Raw genomic sequence first — 21782 nt, forward strand, 5'->3', positions numbered from 1 at the left:
CCTATGTTGAGTGTTAATAAAATATAGATTTTCTGGTGTTCTGTTATTCTGAAGATTAGCAATCATTTAAATAATTTATAATAATTTTCAACCAGAAAACTGACTAATATGAATACTCCCTTGTAAGTTATGTAAGTTATGTCAGGTAAAAAAGTGCCTATTGTACATTCCAGTAGTCACCAGCACGAAAGAAATCATACATGAGACAAAAACAGGGCCACTGAAAATTTCAAATTAAAAAAATTAAACCTTGATAAAGAGGATGGAGAAATTGAGCCAACAAAATATCATAAACTAAAAATTAAGGCTTATAATTTGAAAAAATCCCACTCTAATAATAAGAAAAAGAGGAAATACAAAGAAGCACTAAATCTGATCAGGAATTTCTCTTTGAAAGTTTCTTTTCCGATGATTTATCATTTCACAGAGCAAGGTTCACAAATGAACTGAGAAGTGAATCAACATTGATCATTTTACATAATTTCTTTAAATACTCTTGGCTCTTTTTGCCCAACAGTTTTCATTATGCTTTTGAAAAGTAAACTCTTTTTTGTAACCTGCCATACTTCATGCGTTGATTATACAGTGAGAGATAATGTCTCTTCCATTTCCTCTTTCTTTTAGTATCTGTTCATGAGACCTGAAGAAGGTAAAAGTCTTGCTATACAGTTGTATATCCATTGATATAATTATATAAACTTCTGAGCCAATTTGAACTTGAGGGAAATCTTGTGGCTAAATTTATAAAAAGGAAGGTGGAGAGGGGAGGACAGGGAGGCAGAAACTCTACACACATTGCCCTAAGCCTGAAGGAAAGAAGAAAGCAACATTTATTACAAGTTGGTGTTTATGTTTAACTTGATCATCCACATTTGCTCTCTGAACAATTGTAAGGAATAAATAGTTAACACTCCGTGTAGTCAGCTCTGCAGTACACCTGTATTTACCTTCATATCCAACATGAGTTATTCTCCTGAAGCCAGAAATAATTCCCTACTAGACCCATACATGGCAGTAGTTTGGTTCCATTTAAAGCTGCATTGAATTCAGCGCACCAGAGTAACTCAAGGTGAATTTTACACTTATGTCTCATTTAACAGAATGAGTCAGAAGTGTGATTTTCAGTAAGAATGACTTATTCGTGGAAGTCGTGAGGTAGACAACTGGAAGCATAAAAAGAGTACTTTTCAGAATGATCTGGGGACTCAACAGTGGAAGACAAGGAAATGCAAATGGAGTCTCTGGCTAGTGACCCTTCTCCATATTCCACCCCAACTGTGATGAAACCAGTACACAGCTAGGATCCAGCAGGCACCCAAGCCTGGAGTGTGAGCGGGTAGACAGGGAGGTTTCCAGGGGAATGAGCCAAGGGCTTGACTAGTTAAAGATGAGGATGTCTCAGGTTGGCCCACATCAGGGATCTGAATATTGAGGTGGCCCCATGTATTTGGTTTTCTCATTTAGAAATTTTGATTTATTCGTAAAAATGTTATAAAATTACCTGCAAAAATAAAAACTACATTTGTGGTTGGCAGTGCTTATAAAACACTTATGATATCGGAGACTCCTTATATCTCCGATATAAGGAGATGTGAAGTTTTCTCAAAAAATGCTTTAGAAAATCATAAGAACATTATCTGAGATTCCTTTTGAAGATAGCAACAAACTAATTAATACCTTAGATAGTGGTGAAGAGGTGCTTTTTGTGTTAATACAGATGTTCTTTCTTGAAGAAATACAAAGTATGGGCTCAGTTTTAGGGACTTATGTGCTCATAACTTGATTTCTCTTGTTTAAGTAAATAAACCATTAAACTTCTTTCTTTTATCATCTAGGATCATTTTGCTGTAAAGTGGTAGTCCTTGGGCTTCAGGTGAATATATGTTAATGGTGGGGTTGATCTATGTGTATTGATATCCATAATATTTATTTTGGTATTCTTCCATCTAAGATTTCAAAGGACTTCATAAGTGTCTGAATTAAATGTTGCAGCAATTCTCTTAAAAAATCTAAACCTTCTTAAATATAAGCTCCTCAAGGGCACAATTTTCACTGTGTGAGCAACTCAAACTCACTAGGCATAATATTATCTTGGAACACTCATTATTTACTGTCTATCTTAAAGGTAAAATGTATATTTGTTCTTCCTATGTGTCCTGAAACCAGTAAAAACTTCCATTCTCACAGTTCCTTTTATTATTTAGTTCTGTATTATGAAGAAAAGGGAAATCTAACAAACTAATGAAATCTACAAGGTTAATAACCAGAAGCTTAATTAAAACTCTTCTATTGCCAGAGATAAATTTTGAAAGATAGGGTTTCTCTCAATTTACTTAGAATAAATGACCTAATTATGTAAGGTGTTTGGGATGGATTTCACCTGCCACATAGTAAGTGCTCAATTAACTGTAATCATTATGACAGTGGTAGCAACATAAAACTGATTTATATAAATACGTTTCTAATTTTAGAATTTTGTGCAATCTGGCAGATTCATTACAGACACATTTGGCGGACAGGATTGCTTTCTGGCAGCTATATAAAAAATACTATATAATCTAGAAGAGATGGAAAGAGAACTGATCTGACTTTAAGTGAATTCAAATCTATAGGCAGTAGTAGAAAGTCTCTTGCTCTTCTCCTAGCTATAAATTAATCAAGCAACTGACATGGAAGACAGGACACAGAAACATTCAGTCAAAATAGATGACGTATTCATGTGCTTAAAATTATTATGAGTTAAATATTGATTCAAGTTACTAGACCAGGTGAAAGCTACAATCAAATAATATTTCAGTGGTAGTAAGGTACTTGCAGTATTAGACCATTTGCCTCAATTTCCTTATTTGTGACATGAAGATAACAATAGCACCAACCTCATCTTGTTATTGTGGAAAATTAAATAAGTTAATTATTGAATAGATTATTTGATGTGGTGGCAAGACAGTTTCCCAAATCCAAAATTGGGACACATGGCTTGACAAAGGATTTTTTTCTGCTTCCATCTGTACCTGTTTTGTCTTTCTGTCTGTCTGTCTATCTATCAATCTATCTATCTATCTATCTATCATCTATTTATCTATATATCTATGTAGTATCTGAAATATTAGAACTTTGGAGACATTTTCATTTCACACTTTCAAGGGGCAGGAATATTGGATATTTGAAATGGGAATATGGATGCAATACTATATTCTTTGTTCATGTGCTTCTAGTAAAACGTTCATTTTTCAATGAATGTATTACTATATAGCCGCCATCTTAATTAAAATAAAAAAATAGAACTGCAAAGAGAGATTTAAAAATTAGTGAAGAATTTAAGAAAGATTAGAAGGGTAGAAAAATCTGATGTCTGGTTTTTGTTTGTTTCTTAAGTCATGTACCACCTTTGATTATTTGTTACATGATTATTTTGAATTATAAATTACCAAGATCTTCACCTGCCTCTATTTATCTTGCTGTCTGTTTTTCACCAATAATCTAGACTGTCAATATATGAAGTGCGCAGAGCAAATGGAAAATGCTAAAGTGAATATTTTTTTCTTTGCTTATTAATATAGTTCAAGGTTAGAATCTACAAAGGTAAAAATTTGGTGAAAATAAAGTTTAGAAATTATTTTTATTTATCCATGCTACTGTTTACTTCTATTACTATAATGAAATTGCAACTTTATTGGGCATAGTTTAGTGGCTTAAATAAGATCTAAACACTAGACCTAAAATTTTACTGTTTAGAAACTTCCATATCATGATTTGGGCCATTTCTCACTTTGAGGTTAAGTGCATCACTTATATTCTCTATAATTGTTTCCAACCTATAAAATGAGGAAAATAATACCAACTTCATTACCTAACAGTACATATTAAAGGAGTTTGTCAAAGGGATTGATGATATATCATCCTACAAGAACACATGATTATTCATTACAATGTTATTTTGTTACAAATGCTGTGTGGATAATAGTTGTGCTGACTTCAGATTACAGTAGTTCAAATATACATTTCTTCCAGGAATTCTAAGTAAGGGTTTTGCACTGTGATGTAAAGACTTAATAATTTACTTATCTATCTTATCATCCATCTCTGGTTTAAGAATTACCTTTTCATCAGAGCTACCTGAATGCAAACCACCTAATTCTATGTTATACTGATGATCCAAGAAAAATTTTGAAAGACTCAGAAGCACGGTCCTTGACTGACTAATTAAGAAAATCAAAACCATTTCTCATCATCAAGTGTTACACATATAAATGTGTTACAGCTGCCTATATACCCATAAAAGAACCTATCAGCCTCTTCAAAACGGAATGAGAGACAGTCAAAAAGGCAACAGAACAACGATAACTCCACATGACATCAACATGCTTAATATATTTAAAATGAGAAGCCTTCTTACCCAGCATGCAAACACATTTGGCATTCTGATCGGGGTTCTCAAACAAGATTTCGCCACACCTCTGAAATAGAAAGATAGCCATGGTTATTTTAAGATTTCGTATCAAGATTCCCAAGGCAATATATCCATGTGCCCTGACATTACCATAACATTATTCTACTTTTGTTTTCATTGGTTACCTGAGTCTAGGAACTTATGTCATGAGCAGAGACTGGCCTGGTAGTAAAATATTCGAGGCATAAGTTGGAATAGATTGTTTCTGCATGCCTTATGCCCCCGCATGAAGCTGATTCTGTGTGCTCCCATGGGAAGTCATGACTAGAGATGCACTTGGTTTGAAACAGTTTCTATTTCAGTGGAAGATATGCAGTCTATTAGGCCCAATAATCTGTGGTTAATTATTCTCAAAGTTGGTCTTTATTCATCTCTCATATTATTCTACACTACCCACTCTGCAAAGCAGAGATACTATCAAGCATAAAGCTAGGTGGCCTATACTTTATCTCTCTGAACTTGGAAGGAAAAGCAGATAGATAAATAATGAAAAACTGGCATTCATAATGCTTTTCCTGAACTCACAGACTCACGGAAATATCAACTTTCTTATCTATGTCTTAGTTTTAACTTGCTTGTTAAAACTTTTGTGCAAGGTAAATTCCTGTAGAGATGCAATCAGTTATTTAAGAACAGGCCACATTTGTATGATGAATATATTGACAAAGCATTAGTACTTGAATATATACATAAATCTTTCAAATCAATGAGAACATAACAAGCTAACAGAAAAATGGATCAAGGATGTGAGCAAGCAATTCATAGAAGAGGAAAAATCTGAATGGTCAATAAACACAGAAAACATATTTAACCATAGCTGTGATCAGAAGCAAGCAAATTAAAGATAAAATGAGGTTTATTTTCAACTCAACGATTTCACAAAATTTAGAAGTCTGGCAATAACAAGTGTTTTCAAGACTGTAGAGAAATGGATACTCTCACACATTGTGGGATGGAGTATAAAATGATATAATCGCTTTAGAAAAAAATTTGCAAAATCCAGAAAAGATGAAATGTTCATTCTCTATGACATAGCAAATTGTCTTCTAGATTTATAACTAGAGAAATTTCATATAAAACTTTAATGTCTTGGTACAAAACAGATAAATAAGTGTTTATTCATGCAATGAATAATGAAGCATCAAATTTAGGGTAGGGGGAAGAAATGCTGAGAAATGAAATGTTGGAGGGCACACCAGGGCTATCAATTTTTTCTGTAATGATGTGTCCCTTAAATTCTTCTCTGAATGTTTTCCTTCATTTCAAATATTTTGAAATAAGAATTGTCCTCATATTCATAACTCTGAATATAAAAATGGCCCTTTGCACAATACGTCTCTGCACCTGTCTTCCTTGAGAGGCCATTTGGTAATAGACTGGACTGTCTTCATCAATAACTTGTTCTCACTACATATTTCCTTTGTCCTTAAGGAGACTGAAGATGAGCTACATTCACTCATTTTCCTCTTTCTTTTACTGTTCACAACTTGGTTAATTCCACTCCCATCAATCTTTGTTGTATCTATACATTATATATTATAAGACAAAGTAATTTAAGGTGAAAAAATTCCTGGATGTGAGAATTCATGTTCTTCACACCTGATTATGACATCCTCTGGTACAAAGAAGGGCAAGTTGAGAGGAGAAAGGATGATGTTGTTACATTCAAGTCAATCCAGTTTTTTAAGGTGGCCTACATTATGTGGAGGAGCTGGACAGTTGGTTCAGTGATGTGAAAAGAAAGAAATCTGCTTTTGTGAGTCAAGAGGCCTGACCGTGGAGGAAGGAGGTTGGATGCAACTTAAGGTTGCAAAAGAGCATTGAGTTCTTAATGGAGATCCTACATCTTGAGCTTTCTTCCCAGCTACTCTGCTCGCCTCGTGTCATGTTTATCATGTCACCTAATCTCTTCATGCTTCATTTCTTCATAAGTAAACATGGGGATGCCAATATATGCCACCGAGTCAGGTCAGAGAAGCAAATGTGAGGACTAATGACCCATGGAGTCTGATCATACTGTTTGTTCCTATTTTGTTGTTTTGGCAGACATTAAACCTTTTCAAATTACTAGGATGCATTTTCTGCATTACCTACATTTTAAAGTGATATTTTTTGACCTGAAAGTGTTAATATTTTAAAATGAAGGATCAGAGGTTTCCAAAAACGTTTTAAACTTCTTGGCAAAACGAAGTGCTAGGAAGCTCTATCAGTTCATATTCTGCGTCCTACAGGGAAATAACTCCAGGACCCTAGGGTGCTCCCCTGCCATTTGCTAAGGACGAAGTCCAGACATGTGCTGTGAAGGAAGAGCTTTCCTACTTTCCTTGCAGGACCTCTAGGGGCAGGGGTTGATGGGTTGAGGTTGCATAACTTCTCTTTGCTACCATAGCCCAAGGGCAGCCTTATATGTGCCACTCAACTGGCAAATTAGTGTGAATAGGGGCACAGGAGCTGGGGTCTTGCTCTCTTTCTTGGCCATAAACAAATTTAGGAGGAGTTTTTGAAACTCCTGTGAAGCATGCATTCCTTAACAGTCATGGCCTGCCTGCGTTCACTGGCCAGACAAGCTCATCACCAAGTAGCAAGAACAGGTATGGTGGCCCTTCCAATGACAATGAGGTGGTCCTCTTCCTTGTCTTCATCTCCCTGGAGGTCTGGGAAATTGCTGAGGCACCTTTACCTAGCTCTTTAATTGCCCTGTTTTGTAAAGTTACCTGATGATGGTAACAGATTTGAAAGCAACACCCAAGGGAATCTGATTGTTCTCAGGGCTTGAAAGAAACCAGTTTCTTTCTAGTGCTTTTTCCTATTGATGCCAGTGTTTATCCAGTCTTTGCTGCCAGGCTCCTGCTTGCTGTGCAACCCAGGGTGATGACCCAGTTTACGAGATTAATTGGGCTAAGCCACAGGGTCTACGTTTCAGAAAACTGCAGGATCTGCCCTGGGGGAAGGTCTTGTGCCCTGCTGGGTTTCGGGTGCTGCAACCTTTCTCCTTCTATGCTCTAGTCAAGCTTGCTGGGAGTCCCCATCCAAGCACCCTGCTGCCAGGTGACCCTGACTTTGTACCTGGTGCTGCTCACCAGGATTCTGTCTAATTCTCAGGATCCAATCTCTCCTTAGGGATTCTGTCTTTGTCTTGTCTTCTGTGCCTGAAATATTGAGACCAACCTGCTTTGTTCGTGCCCATCTCTCCCAGCCAACACTGCCTTCAGATAATAGCGCATAGTTATTGAAGACCTTGTCCAAGGGGCTGGATCTCTGCTAGCAACAGAGAGATCCTGCTGGCACATGATCTCCTTCCATAGCACAGAGGATATGAATTCATGTGTGTAATGTCTATTGCCCTCAGAGACCATAAAGTCAAACCATGTTCATTGTTAGTGTTCCTAACATGCCTCATTATTGTAACCCTGCTACCTTGTTCATACCAGGGCCTTCGTAAATCTTTGTGGATTAGGTAGACTAAATATTTGTGGACTTGCTAACATTTGCACCCACGTTATGGGCTAAGCCTTGTACTAAGTGCTGTGCATCTACTTTTCACACTTTCATTGTACTCTTTTAGCAGAGTAGAAAATTGAGGCACAGGCAGTACCACTCACTACGGAATACTCTTCTCCAATGATGGATAGAATAAATGTTGACAGGTTACCGGATGCTTGACCGAGATACATAGATTCTCAAATATTGGCTACTTTTGACCTGCTCATTGCCTTGGCCAAATTGACTATCTTTACTTTTGTCCTCTTCTTTCACCCACTAACCACTGGCTGTTTGCAAGAATTGCCATCTAGTAGACCACAGGCTTTGGATCAGACTGATCAAAATTCAAATCTTGTCGCTGCCTCCTCTTATCACTGTACTATCATGGGCATTTAGTTTTGCAAATCTTCCTTCTTATCTGTAAAACAGGGTAATATAATCTACATCATAGTATCATTGCAAGTTTAGTTTTTATTTCATTATGCACAAGAATGTACTGATTTAAATTATTGTAGATAAGACTGTAATACAAAAATAAAAATTAATAAATTTAACTCATCCAGTAAAATTCTATTTTAATTCCCATATTAGTTTTTAGGATTGAAAATGAAGAAATTCTTCTAATTTTAAAAGTCACAATATTTCACAAGTTGGTTGCTAATTTTTATTTGTTTATTAAGAATTTTCCACATTATATCTAAAATTGGACTTTTATTCAGGAAGAGAAAGATGAATGCTATAAAATATTGCATCTATTATTCACAATAGCCAAGGCATGGGGCCAGCCTAAGTGTTCATCAACAGTTGAATGGCTAAAGAAAATGTGATATATATAAACACAATGGAATATTATTCACTCTTGAAAAAAGAAGGAAATCTTGTCATTTGTGATAACGGATGAATCTGGGGGACATTATGTTAAATGAAATAAGCCAGGTACAGAAAGACAAATACTGTATGATCTCACTTCTATGTTGAATTAAGAAAAGTTGAATTTGTAGAAGCAGAGAGTAGAATAATGGTTACCAGGAGCTTGGGAGGTTGTGAGGTTAGAGGGTGAAATTGGAGAAATATTAGTAAAATATTACAAAATCTTACTTAGGAGGGATAAGTTCAAGAAATCTATTGTACAACATGGTGACTATAGCAATAACAATGTATTGCACATTTGAAAATTGCTAAGAGAGTAGATTTTAAGTATTCTCACCACAAAATGTTAAGTATGTGAGGTAAGGCATATGTTGATTAGCTTGATTTAGCCATTTCACAATGTACATGTATCTCAAAGCATCATGTTGTACACAATAGATATATGTAATTTTAATTTGCCGTTTAAACACAATAAAAATTACTGCACCTATCCTTACATTAAGACAATTTTTAAATTAAAATAATTTCCATGAACTAAATAATATGTTCTAGCAAAATGTGCGCAAAATATATTTCTCTTAAGTAAACTGAATTTTATCATCACTTTCACCATATGTTTAGTTATAAAAAAATTGATGTTAGGAGTCATTTTTAAAGTCACCCTTACGTATTAAATGAATCTCTTTTCCTTAAAGAAAAATTATGACCAATTGATAATATTAAAATATTGGTAATAGTCCATCATATTCAATAGAAGTTATTAAAAACAGTGAAAAGCTCACGTTTTTGTTCTCATTGTTCAATTGACAGCACTTCCAGCTTTCTTAAACCAGTTAATGTTTTTTCTGCTTCAGATAAGCTTTCATATATCTTTTTATTTTTCTGAGTAGTTACTATAACTTGAATTTATTATTCTCTCAGCAGGCCTCCAGAAACTAATCTTTTTAGAGAATGTGTCTTGATATCTTCAGAACGGTGGAAACATTAGCAAACAAATAAAACTGAAGACAGAAATCCTTGATGCTTGGAGGTTTGCCTGAGTGTCAGCTGAGAAAATAACAGTTTTCTGCAAGTAGGTAATGTTAAATGTTATCAGAAAGAAATTAATAGGCCATGGTTCTTTTATTATTTTCTTCTCACATTTATAATTGTTTTTTATCAGAAAAGAATTTAATAAAGGGAATTAGATATTTATGAAATTATTGGAGGATTAGACTATAGGCTAGGCCTCCAGAAATGACACTCAAAACAACACTGTGAAATTGACTCACCAAGCTGGGAGCCTACTAGGCCAGTGGGTCACAATTGAGAAAATGGAAAACTGGGAAGCATCACTGAATTGTTGACTTCAAGAACACAGCACCATGGCAGTGATCCAGGGCTTAGAAATGTATTGGTGCAATTGCCTCTTGATACCCATGAAGCTGGGAGCTAAACACTGAATGCTATTGCAGAGATGCAGAAAAACCCACGCACTCCATGATTGTGCTAGATAGCTCGTTAAAACAAACCAAACCAAACCAAAACAAAACGAACCCCTGACATATGACTAGAGTCATTTTTGGGGGAAAAAAAAAATCAAACCTAAGTTTCTTGAGCTGAAAAAGTGCTAACCATGGTCAGTCTGTGGGGAAGTTGCTGAAGTTGAGTGGAAAGTAAAGTACATATTGTCTGTCCCAAGAGTGACAAAGGGAATCTGGAGTAGGCGTAGCTTCAGCACAGGCTGCCTTCACCCCCACCCTCACTTCCTTTCTACTTACTTCGATTCTGCAAGTTTGCCATATAATACATGAATTTCCCAAATGAGGTTGTAGGTAAACAAGGCAAATGCCTGTGTGCTGATATATCCATTGGGATTGCATCTATTTTATTTGCTCACCACTGAATCCCTAAATGTCTAGGACAATGACTAAGGCATAATGGGCACTCCCAATGTTAATTAAATGAATGAATGAATAATTCTTTACCGTAATTCTGTGGGCTATTCTGAAGTTTTCTGGGGTAGCGTGAGAAGAGCTTATTTTTCCAGGACCTTTTTGCATACACACCAGTAAGCACTGCCATAGATGCAGCCACATGATGTGCAGCTGCGATGGGCTGATGAAGGGCGAAACCTGACATTGAGATGACATTTCCAAACATCTGGGTCACTTCTTATCTCACACTTTTCCCCAACGAAGAATGGAATGGTACTAATCAAAGACAGACCCCTACAAGATAGGCCTGGAGAGAAAGTAGTTTAGGTCTGTAGAGCATAAAAAGATATCTCCTATTAAGAGACTGAACTCCCTGACAGCGCCTGGAAGTTTGGATCTCCATTAATGTCCGCCAAGTGAGTGAATGAATAAGTGAACAGTCAGCAAGACATTACTGAGTGCCTACTCTGTGCTGACACTGTACCATGAGTGTGGATACAAAATGAAATGAGATTCAGGCTAGGTCCTGTCCTTAAGAAGTTTGTAGCCTACTCTGAAGTCAGAACATAGAAGGCTACGGGCACTTTCAATGCTGGGTACCCACCCCTGACTGGTGTTACTGGAGAAGGCTTTGAAAGAGATGACTGCAGGCCTGAGTCTGGAGCATAGGAAAGAGTTGTCTGGTAAAAGAGAGGACTTCTCCAGGCATAGAGAGCTGCCTGGGCAAAGTCCAGAACCTTAGTTAGGATCTTGCAAGCAGCTGCCAAGGATGGGAGCAAAACTGCTGTGGGTGAAAGCAGAGAGCTTAATCCAAGTGGACATCACAGAGGGGATTGGAGAAAAATTGGGGTCAATAGTGATTTAAAAAAAAAATCTTTATGGGCTGGACTGGAGAGGCTTGGTTTGCTCTGGAAGAACCAAGATGCTTAATGAATTACTTTAGCATTGTATCAAATAATTACAATATAGCTATCTCTGTATTATAGCTCTTAATTGGCTCCAGATGTCTCTCACCAATGATATTGGCGTCCATCATTTTGCCCATTTGAGGTAGAAGTTACCCCCAAAGAGGAATACCAAGCCAAAGTGTTTTTAGGCCTTTTTCTTGAATTATCTCATAGAATGGCTATGACCAAAAGAAACCCCCAACCACCCAGTTGAAACCTCAGTGAGGCTGATTTCTCCTGCTGCTGAAGCCATTAGCACCTAGTGTTGAGAACACCCCAGCTCCCAGAAGATGCATTTTCAGGGTCTCGTACTTGACAGTGACCCAGGTCCACATCATTTGATGCAGAGTCCTGTCTACCATGTGGGTGGCACAGTGAGGCCTCAATCTCTCACACTGTGGCAGCCCTCAGCACTCTGGTGCCAGAGGACGGCAGATTTGGAACTGGGGCTGATTTCAGCTCGAGCTCATGTTTTCCTTTTTAAGCTTTTCCAGTGAAAGAGCAGATTTCTATCCCATTGCAGGCTGTTAAAACGTCAGAGACTAATAAGTTTTCAACAATCCGTCAGTGCAGATCTCCAGCAACAACCTGGCACTGCTTTCAAATCAGGGCCTCATCGTCCAGCCCAACCTTAGCCAGTCAAAATAAGAGACACACCAGCAAAAGAAAAAGAAGAAAAAAGATAATCACCTCGAGCTGAGCAGAAATTCTACACAAATCCATTGTTGCCAACAATCAATAGCAAATCTGTGGGCTACGTAACCTGAGGTGACCCTTCCAGAAGAGCCATCCCTTATAAGCCTCTAATTAGCTATGGTTAGGAGTGACTTGAAAGATATTAATGCTATTGCTATTGGAAAATGAGCTTACCAGCTTTTAACAGCTTTGTTTTCTTCTTCAGTCAAAGAACAGAATGTTAGCTCAATGGCGTATGCTTTCTATTAGAGCAGTGCCAGCAGCAGCGGTCTCCAGAGAGTCTCTCAGCATTTTATTACATACCCCTATTTTTAAATGTTTAAAAACTACTTATTATGAACCAAAACTTGGAAAACCTGGTTTCAGCCCAAGAGTAATTTTTATTTTTATTTTTTTAGTTCTTAAGCAAACTTCCAAAATGCAGAACCGTGTTTTCTGTCATTTTATCCTTAGACAGTAGAGGGCAATAGAAAGGCTATATGGCTAAGATCTCCTTGTACTCCTGCGGGGAGATCTTGAGGTCAGATGGCGTGGTGCAGGCTCAGAGTCATTGTGTCTTACGTTGCACTCTCCAAATCATGCAGCGTTGTCTCCATGAGTCATAGTTAGTCCTGACTCCCATAGCACACATCGAAATGCACACTGAAGACAGCCTCTTTCATTGTGCAAAATGACTATAACCTCTGCACAAGTTCCATTTTAGAAAAATCTGTACCTGTGAAGGCTGATGGTGTGGAATACACTGGAGTCTCTAGTGCACCCAGTTATAGGAACTGACTAGACATCTCAGTTCAAGGCATTTTGGGAATAATTCTGGTATGTGCTCTAGGAATTTTCCTGTAGCAGACACAAATGCATATGCCACAAATCTTGATACACAGTGCAAAAATGTCAGAATTTTGCAATACAATTTCATCTTTTATTTATTGTCTCAGAATCCCAAGGGTTGGCACCTAGCCATACTTTGTGTCTATCTATCAGAAAGATAGACACATCTGTGAAGGCAAACAACTAAAGCCAAACACATTTCACTTATATATAGTCATTTTTAAAAGGTGAAGTTCACAGACACTTTGTGTTGGAGAAAACAGGAGGCAATATAGAAAGAAAAAAAAAAAGAAAGAGAACAGATTGGTGCACATAATGGAAAGAACTGAGTATATCAGGGTTCAAATCCCAATCCTATTCCTCAACAGCTGTGTGATCTTAGTCACAGTTGACTTATCCTTTCAAAACTCATTATAGAGTAGAGGGAGTAACAATGCTCACTCCTCTACAGAAACGTAATATATGTGAAAGCATCTTCTATACCCTAAAACTATAATGGGGCCTGCTGTGTATGTGGTTTTGTGGAAGGAAGGAGGTAGAAGCAGAATAGGGTCATTTGGTGGTAGTGTGTACAAGATACAAAGCACAGTTCTACCATGTAAATCATGGGGTTTTATGAGGGGAAGATTTTGCTCCTCCCATGATGGAGAGCCCTGGTCATTCAGACGTTAGCCTGCAAGACCAGAGGTCTAGAGAGCAGAGGTCGTTGGGGCAGGATGGAGGCGGTGACCCTGTCTGATGTGCCCTTAACTTTGGCATTGAGAAAGCGGGAAGAACCCACCTAGATTTGGGAAAAAGGGGTCTTTTCTAGGTGATCAGCCAAACTGGCTACATCCTGATGGGTTGTTTAAAAGTTTCTGAATAATGTATTCTGATTAAGTAGGGGAGAGAGAAACTAGTATTAAGTCTTCAGTGGAGGTTGGAGGTGCAAGATAAGCTGGGAGGATGTTTGCTCTAAGAATGAGAAACTGTGGATGCAAAAGTCTGAAGGCGATTGAGGAAATGAAGGAAATGAAGAATGGCTAAAGGGAATAGGATTCAGATAACCAGTAGAACTGGAGAGTGGAGAGACACAAGGCTGGGGAAGTTGGCAGGGGCCAGCTCAGGAAGGGCCCTGCAGGACTCCATTTAGTGACTGGACACAAGCCTAGATGTTGCAGGCCGTGGATCTGGAAGAAGGCCCCGTAGCTCACAGGCCATCTGTTCAAGGCAATAGAGAGAGATCCCAAAAGGGTTTAGGAAGTTTCTGTAACATGAGTACCACATGCAGCAGCCGTGTTTGCTGACCAATGTTGCTCCCCGCCACACTGAACAGGACCCTTAGGTGGAAAAAGGGTTCTACTAAGTGAGGTACCACCTTGTTAGTGAGTGTCTAATGACATCCTCCCAATTATGTCTAACACTTTTAGTTGTGTCAATCAGCCAAGTTAGACAATGCCACCAGAGGCCCTCCTCACTCCAACTCCCTTCTCAGTAGTGCCTCACACAGTGTGTTCACAATCAGATAGATTTCTTTAGATTTAGTATACTCCATATGGTCTTTATGAAGCATAGATCATAGAAATGAGAACATGGCTTGTCAAAATTCCAAGTCTAACATGACTGTATTATGAAGAATGTGGCCTTCTGAATCATGCAGAGAGTGAGCGCTGAGAATGAGCTAAAAGGGGTGATGAACAGTTAGGCCTCTGGATCCTAGAAGGTGGAGGAACCAGGGTCCTGGAACAAATGCCCCCTCTTCACCCTTTTAGGGACATCTCCCTCTCAGAAACTGCTGGAAGAGCATGCTGTACTTCAAGAAAATCATTCCTTGATTTGACTGTCACCTTCAGAGGAAGATTTGAACCAGAACAGGACCCTATGTTCCTGCCCCTGAGTCTGATATTATGTTCAGCAAGGCCTCAGTCTGTGTTGCTGTTGCTCCTGGACAGACGTCACTGTGAGCTGCTGGGACGAGCGCCTTTTTGTCTGACTGTGTGTTGCCAACAAATATGTACTCACACTTGTTAAACTCCAGCCATCTGGTCAACGTGTCCAAGCTTTAGGCATTCGTTTTCCCGATTTACACTGCAATTGTCAAGCTACTTTATAAGACCCTACAGATAGCAAAACGTTAATAGATAATGTCAGCAATATCTCCAGATATTTGCATATCTGATGTCCAGATCTCCAGACATCATGATTCAGAGATTCATGGGCTCTCATCCAGTCTGTAACTGAATGAATATTTACTCAGGACAAATGAGTACTTATAATGTGCTCCTTGCAGCTCAGTGCAGCAATGCTCCTGTACATAAACCAACAATTAAATGTAATCCCATACACTTATAGTTTAAAAAGAAATTCAAACCAGTCCTTGGAATTAAATAACCTCACTGCTAGAGAAAATGACTTCCAGAACATGAAGCCCAACATGCAAACGCAGAGCCTCTGAGCCACACAGGAACAAACACTTTTGCACAGGGATAAGGGCTTGTTGTTTAACTACTTGTGAGGTCAAAGATCCAGATGTTCCCATAGACAATACAAAAACTATTACTGGTCAAATTGTATTGACCATTTCCACATGGACAGCGCTGAGACATGCAGTTGGCCTCAGAAAGGAAATTTCGTTAAATTCTACTGGCAATCAATGGCAACCCCAAGCTAGAGCTAGAAAATCCAATATTTTGAAGAAATGACTGACAGGTTTTATAAGCTGCAAGTCAAAATGAAATCATGTGTATTTTGCTAGTAGTCATATACTGCTTTGGTACAGTTTACCAAACTCCACAACAGACTTTGGCAAGAGCAATACTTGAAAGACACCTCCTCAAAGTTTTCCTTCACTTCATGAAAGTAGAGACCTTCTGTCTAATTCATTGCTGCTTCCAGCACTAGGATCAACATCCATCACATCATAGGTTCTCAATAAATATTGCTTAGCTGAAAGAATGAATACATAATTTGGGGCAAAAATACACTGAACCCATATATTACTGCAATTAAAACCTGTGAGACAAAAATCCTTAAAGAGAAGAGTATGTGAATAAAGTTATACTTAAATTAGTTCAAATTACAAGTTTTGATGCCATTACTCCACTAAGAAGTTAGCATCTGGGGCCATGCGGTGAATCTATTACAGATGCTTCAGGTGGAGTCAAACCTGAAGGCAAAGATTTCTCCATTCTCTCAGTGTTGAAATATCTTTCAATGTTTTTGAAAGATATTTTTCCTGGAGAGCAAGAATCATGAATATATATATATATATATGTGTGTGTGTGTGTATATATGTAGACTTTTCCATCTCAAATAAATATATGTATATGTATATATATTTCATCTGTCTATATAAAATATATATATCTCATATATATATATATATATATATATTTTTTTTTTTAGGTGGAGTTTCACTCTTGTCACCAGGCTGGAGCGCAATGGTGCAATCTCAGCTCACTGCAACCTCCGCCTCCCGGGTTCAAGCAATTCTCCTGCCTCAGCCTCCTGAGTAGCTGGGATTACAGGCACTCACCAATGTGCCCAGCTAATATTTGTATTTATTTTTTTAGTAGGGACAGAGTTTCACCATGTTGGCCAGCCTGGTCTCGAACTCCTGACCTCAGGTGATCCGCCCGCCTTGGCCTCCCGAAGTGCTGGGATTATAGGCGTGAGCCACTGCACCTAGCCCAAATATATATATTTTTAAATAGCAGTTTTTTTCACTGGCAAATATTACCAAAATTAAATGAATAAACAAAATTTGTTTTAAATCTCCTTGATCAGAGTCCATATCCTGTAAATGGAGGTAAGACCTATATTCTATCTCATTAGTACAGGGTTAAGGAGTTAAACGAGCAAAGTGTTTCAAATGTCCAAGAAGAAAAGTTATATAAAGTTCACTTGGGGATTATTTGAAGTAGTAGGTGCCATGTTATTCATGGTTTGTAGTTTTCATTCAAATTACTTTATTGCTTCAAGACTCTCTGCAGGCTTCTTTATAAGTAGAGATAATCACTGACATGAGTTTTAATTGTTATTAGTACTTATGCTCTACTATGGGTATCTACTGGAGTAACTAAAATGCAAATACCAAATAGAAGTGAGTACCAACAGAGATATAAGAAAGAAATAGTTCTTTATTTTTTGTGGACTGTGAAATCAATCCCAAATCATTGGGTTGTCTTTAAATTATTAAAGACTGATCAAGGGCATATTTGGTCCTCTTAGATCCGAAAATTTATAAAATAAAAAGGGAGGACTCTTAAGAAAACGAATACAAATGAATGGTCACAAAAATAAGAATAGAATCTTAGAATGTGTCAATGAAATTGAAGAATCTTGAAGATCATACTTCATTAGCTTCCTAGTAAATCTGCCTGTGAAACTGACATTGCAATATCATATATATTCATCACTTAACAATGCTTACTATTTAACTGATGGTTAGCAAACTAGGAGGTTTTTGCTTATTTGAATCGTTTTAACCTTGTAATTTAAAACTGTGATCTCTATGTATTCTTAGTAAACCAAAAAATAAATTGAACACAATAATAGGAAATAACTTTCAAAATAATGCGTTACATATAGACCAATGTTATTAAACCTGCCAGCTTATTTAAGGGCAGGAGTTATATCTTAGCTTTGAATCCTGCTGTCCACAGAATGTTTGGCTTAAAGCAGGTGCCCAGTAAATGCTCTTTAATTCATGGCCAAATGAAGAAAATATCACCAAGTAACATGATCATTAAACGAACTGTATTAAACTCAAACATGTCAACACAAGCATACCTGGAGATCACTGATAGGTATGAAATTTTTGAGGGGTGTATCTTGTGCACGTATGTGTGTGTACACACAAAGTAAACACATATGTATGTATGCATGCATATTTATACGCAGATACATATGAGATATGTTACATAACTGTGCTTTGTAGTGCACTATGTTTAGTGATTAGGACCCCAGGTTCTTGTCTGGAGTCTAGTAACAGTGAGTTTGAATCACAACTCCACCGTATTCTAGCTCTTTGACCTTGGAAATGACCTTATTCTAACCCTCTGTGCTTTCACTGAAAACCATGGAGACAGAGCTCTTAAGAGATCAAATGAGATAACACACAGAAGGTTCTCAGCACAGTGCCCAGCACACAGGGAGTGCATACTCCATGCCATCTATGACTAACAGACCCTTAAATTCTGGCCCTTGTCAGGTAAAACAGAAGAATAAGGAAAAACCTTACTTTCCATTTTGGGTATTATGCTATCTTGCTCTCCAATCAAAGGGAAGCTTTGCTCTTCGCTTTGTCCTACAAGCTCATGTCTCCAAATCATTGAGGAAGTGTAAACAAGTGGAGCCAGAGAATGTGGGCTCTGGGTCCAACAGCTTCTGCATGGCACCTCCCAGTCCCATGACCACAGGAGACTTTCTGAACCTGCTTCCTCGTCTCTGGAATGTGAAGAAAACTTTCTGCCTCACAGGTTGTCCTGGGGATTAGATATGATCAGGAAAGCTCCTGGCTCAATAGTACGATTTCGTGAATGTGCGTATCTATATATTTATCTATCTCTTTCTCCATTTTTTTAAACTTCAATGTTTGCCTCCCCTTCTCCATATGTTCAAATTATCCCTACTATTCAAGGCCTAGCTGAAATGGTGATTTTTTTAAAACTTATTTTTAATTTGTGTGGGTAAATAGTAGGTGTATATATCTATGGGGTGTATGAGATGTTTGGATGCAGGCATACAATGTGAAATAAGCACATCAAGCGAATGGGGTATCCATCCCCTCAAGCATTTATCTATTGAGTTGCAAACAATCCAATTACGCTCTTTAAGTTATTTACAAATGTATAGTTAAGTAATTATTGATTATAGTCACCCTGTTGTGCTATCGAATAGTAGGGCTGATTCATTCGTTTTGGTTTTTTTATATCAGAAATGGTAATCTTTTATGACACTTTCCTGATTGTTTTTGAACCTAAGTTAACATTCTTCTTTCCTGAATTTCCTATAAATTTTTTAAGCCACTTTCTACTTTACATTTTTTTCTTTGTCTATGAATCCATGAGGTCCTTAGGGTCTGAATCCAGGTCTACTTTATTTATATTAATATATTCCACTCTGCTTTCAAAATAATGTGTATACCTGTGTGTGTGTGTGTGTGTGTGTGTGTGTGTGTGTGTGGTAACAAAAAAGTTTTAATGAACCCTGTTTTTAAAATCTTGCTCCCCACTCCCGCCACTTCATTTTACAAAGATTTTTAGTTCAATGTACATTTCTGTTTGTGTGCATGTTTATACACAGATTACCATTCCCCATACATATGTACACACATATATATTGCTAAGGGTATTAAACCTAGACTGAAGTCTTAAAGCCTCAAAATGTTCCAAAAAATATGTATTGTGCACCGTGCTATCATTGTGGAATTATGTTCTTCATGTTGAAAAATCTCTCATTTATTTTCAAGTTGTTAAGAGAGGAGACATTCCCTTGTAACACTTCCCATAATATATTCCATTGTTTTTATCTCCAGGAAAAAAAATTTTTTATCATTGTTACTCATTTACTATAAGTGAAAATATTAAACCTTTGGAATCAAGAAACTAATATTCAGTTGTTTTCTTGGCCTGCCACCATTCATACCTTCACTTTAACTGAGGCCAACATTCTTTCAGAGCTCTTTGTTAGTGAAACATTTCTTCATCCAAACCCCAAGAGTAATTTTTATTTTCAAAAACATGATCTTGTTATTAACATTCTCAATGTCATCTATACAAACAGATCACACGTAATTCATGTGCTATCACTCACATTGGATAATCAAAGAATATTATTTTACAGAGATCACTTAGGTGAAATTGAGGAATAAAGGAGTAAAATTACGGAATGGATTCACATAAAGGTTTAAAATCAAGATCTGGTCTTGAGTATCTTTAACTACTCATTGGGCATGTGTGTTAGTTATAGGAAATCATTACTAGTCTTTATTTTCAAATTTGAACCTGTATGTGGCTTTTACTTTCTAAAAAGGAAAGTAAACCTCTTTTTTGACCTTTAAAGTGGAAAACCTTTAAGGTAAGGCACATTTTACAAAAGATAAAATATCAGCCAACCTATTAACATCTGATGTTTCAAATATGTGGTTAGGTGAGTCGGCAAGAATATTTCTTCATAAGGAAACTATTTTGATTATCAGAATAATAAAGTCAAAGGGCTCTGGCAAAAGATACCTTTGAAAAATGGATATGAAAAATTATGCAAACTTTCAAAGACACATAGAACTCCAAGTAGCCTCAGAAATCTTACGGCGAATCATAAAAGTATATTGTAGTCTTGGTCACGCATGTACCATTAAGATATATGGAAGCTGAATATCTTGAAAATAATTTTTATAGCATTGTTGATTATTCTTATTTTCCAGCTCAGCTACACAACCCAGCATCCTAGGGTCTCACTTGATTTCAACCTTTCTCTCATTGACTGTCTCCTCCACTTCCCTCCAAACTCCAAACAACTGAATGCATTGCCAAGTCCTTTTACTTCTACTTCTCAAATCCATTTGACTTTCCTTATTCTACCATGGGCCCTCAGTTCTCACTGCATTCTCATCCTATGCTTAGATTTCTGCACAGCTGCCCCAGGGACCCTCTTTTCCTAGTATTGCCTCACTCCATTCTAATTGTCACATAGCAGCCGGAGTGATCTACTATCGCCTGAGTCAGTCACCTCCCTGCTCCACAGCCTTCCATGGTGATACAGTTTGGCTCTGTGTCCCCACCCAAATCTCATCTTGTAGCTCCCATAATTCCCTTCTGTTGTGGGAGGGACCCAGTGGGAGATAACTGAATAATGGGGGTGGGTCTTTCCCATGCTGTTCTCATGATAGTAAGTCTCACGAGATCTGATGACTTTATAAGGCAGAGTTTCCCCATACAAGCTCTCTCTTTGCCTGCTGCCATCCATGTAAGAAGTGACTTGCTCCTTCTTGCCTTCTACCATGATTGTGAGGCCTCCCCAGCCATGTAGAACTGTAAGTCATCAAATCTCTTTCTTTTGTAAATTGCCCAGTCTCAGGTATGTCTTTATCAGCAGCGTGAAAACAGACTAATACACCTGACTACTCCTTTCCCTCAAAATAACGCAGAATTCTTAGTCTGACACACAAGGCCTTCAAGTTCTGGCTCTTGCTCCCTAATCACACACTGCTCTAGTTTTACTGAGCTATTTCTAGTGCCTATTATTCTTCCTTACCTCTGAGCCCCTGCACCTCTCTTAGAAGCTTCCCCTTATCTGTCCTCCAGGTTACAGCTCTGGTATCACCTGGTCCTCCTGGAGGCCTTCATGAACCTCCACTGTTCTGTCAAATGCCTCTTCTAAGAACCCTCGTAGCACCATCTGTTGAGGCATCCATCACATGAATGGAATTTCCTAGTATCAAATCAGGGAAGGCCTCTAACTTCTTTTCAGTGTTGTCCATTAGAAATATAAAGCAAGCCACATAGGTATTTTTAAATTTTCTAGCAGCTGCATTATAAAAAGGAAAAGAAAACAGGAAAAAACTAAAACAAACAGCCCCTGTGAAGTTAATTTAGTAATATATTTCACGTA

The 21782-nt window shown here is 37.7% G+C and overlaps 1 protein-coding gene across 2 annotated transcripts in view; it reads right to left on the reverse strand.

The window, feature by feature from the left end:
• PDE7B (phosphodiesterase 7B) overlaps positions 1-21782 on the reverse strand; it is a 334895-nt gene that overhangs the window by 234157 nt on the left and 78956 nt on the right. Inside the window, exon 2 of one of the 2 annotated variants that reach the window (XM_003898137.5) lies at positions 4397-4457. In XM_003898137.5, coding sequence (XP_003898186.1) covers positions 4397-4457 — 61 coding nt within the window. Of the gene's footprint in view, positions 1-4396; positions 4494-21782 lie in introns of those variants that run through there. The other variant, XM_031667405.1, reaches the window with a different exon arrangement.

This window comes from Papio anubis, chromosome 6 (genome assembly GCF_008728515.1).
Source record: "Papio anubis isolate 15944 chromosome 6, Panubis1.0, whole genome shotgun sequence".
Classification (NCBI taxonomy): Eukaryota; Metazoa; Chordata; class Mammalia; order Primates; family Cercopithecidae; genus Papio; species Papio anubis.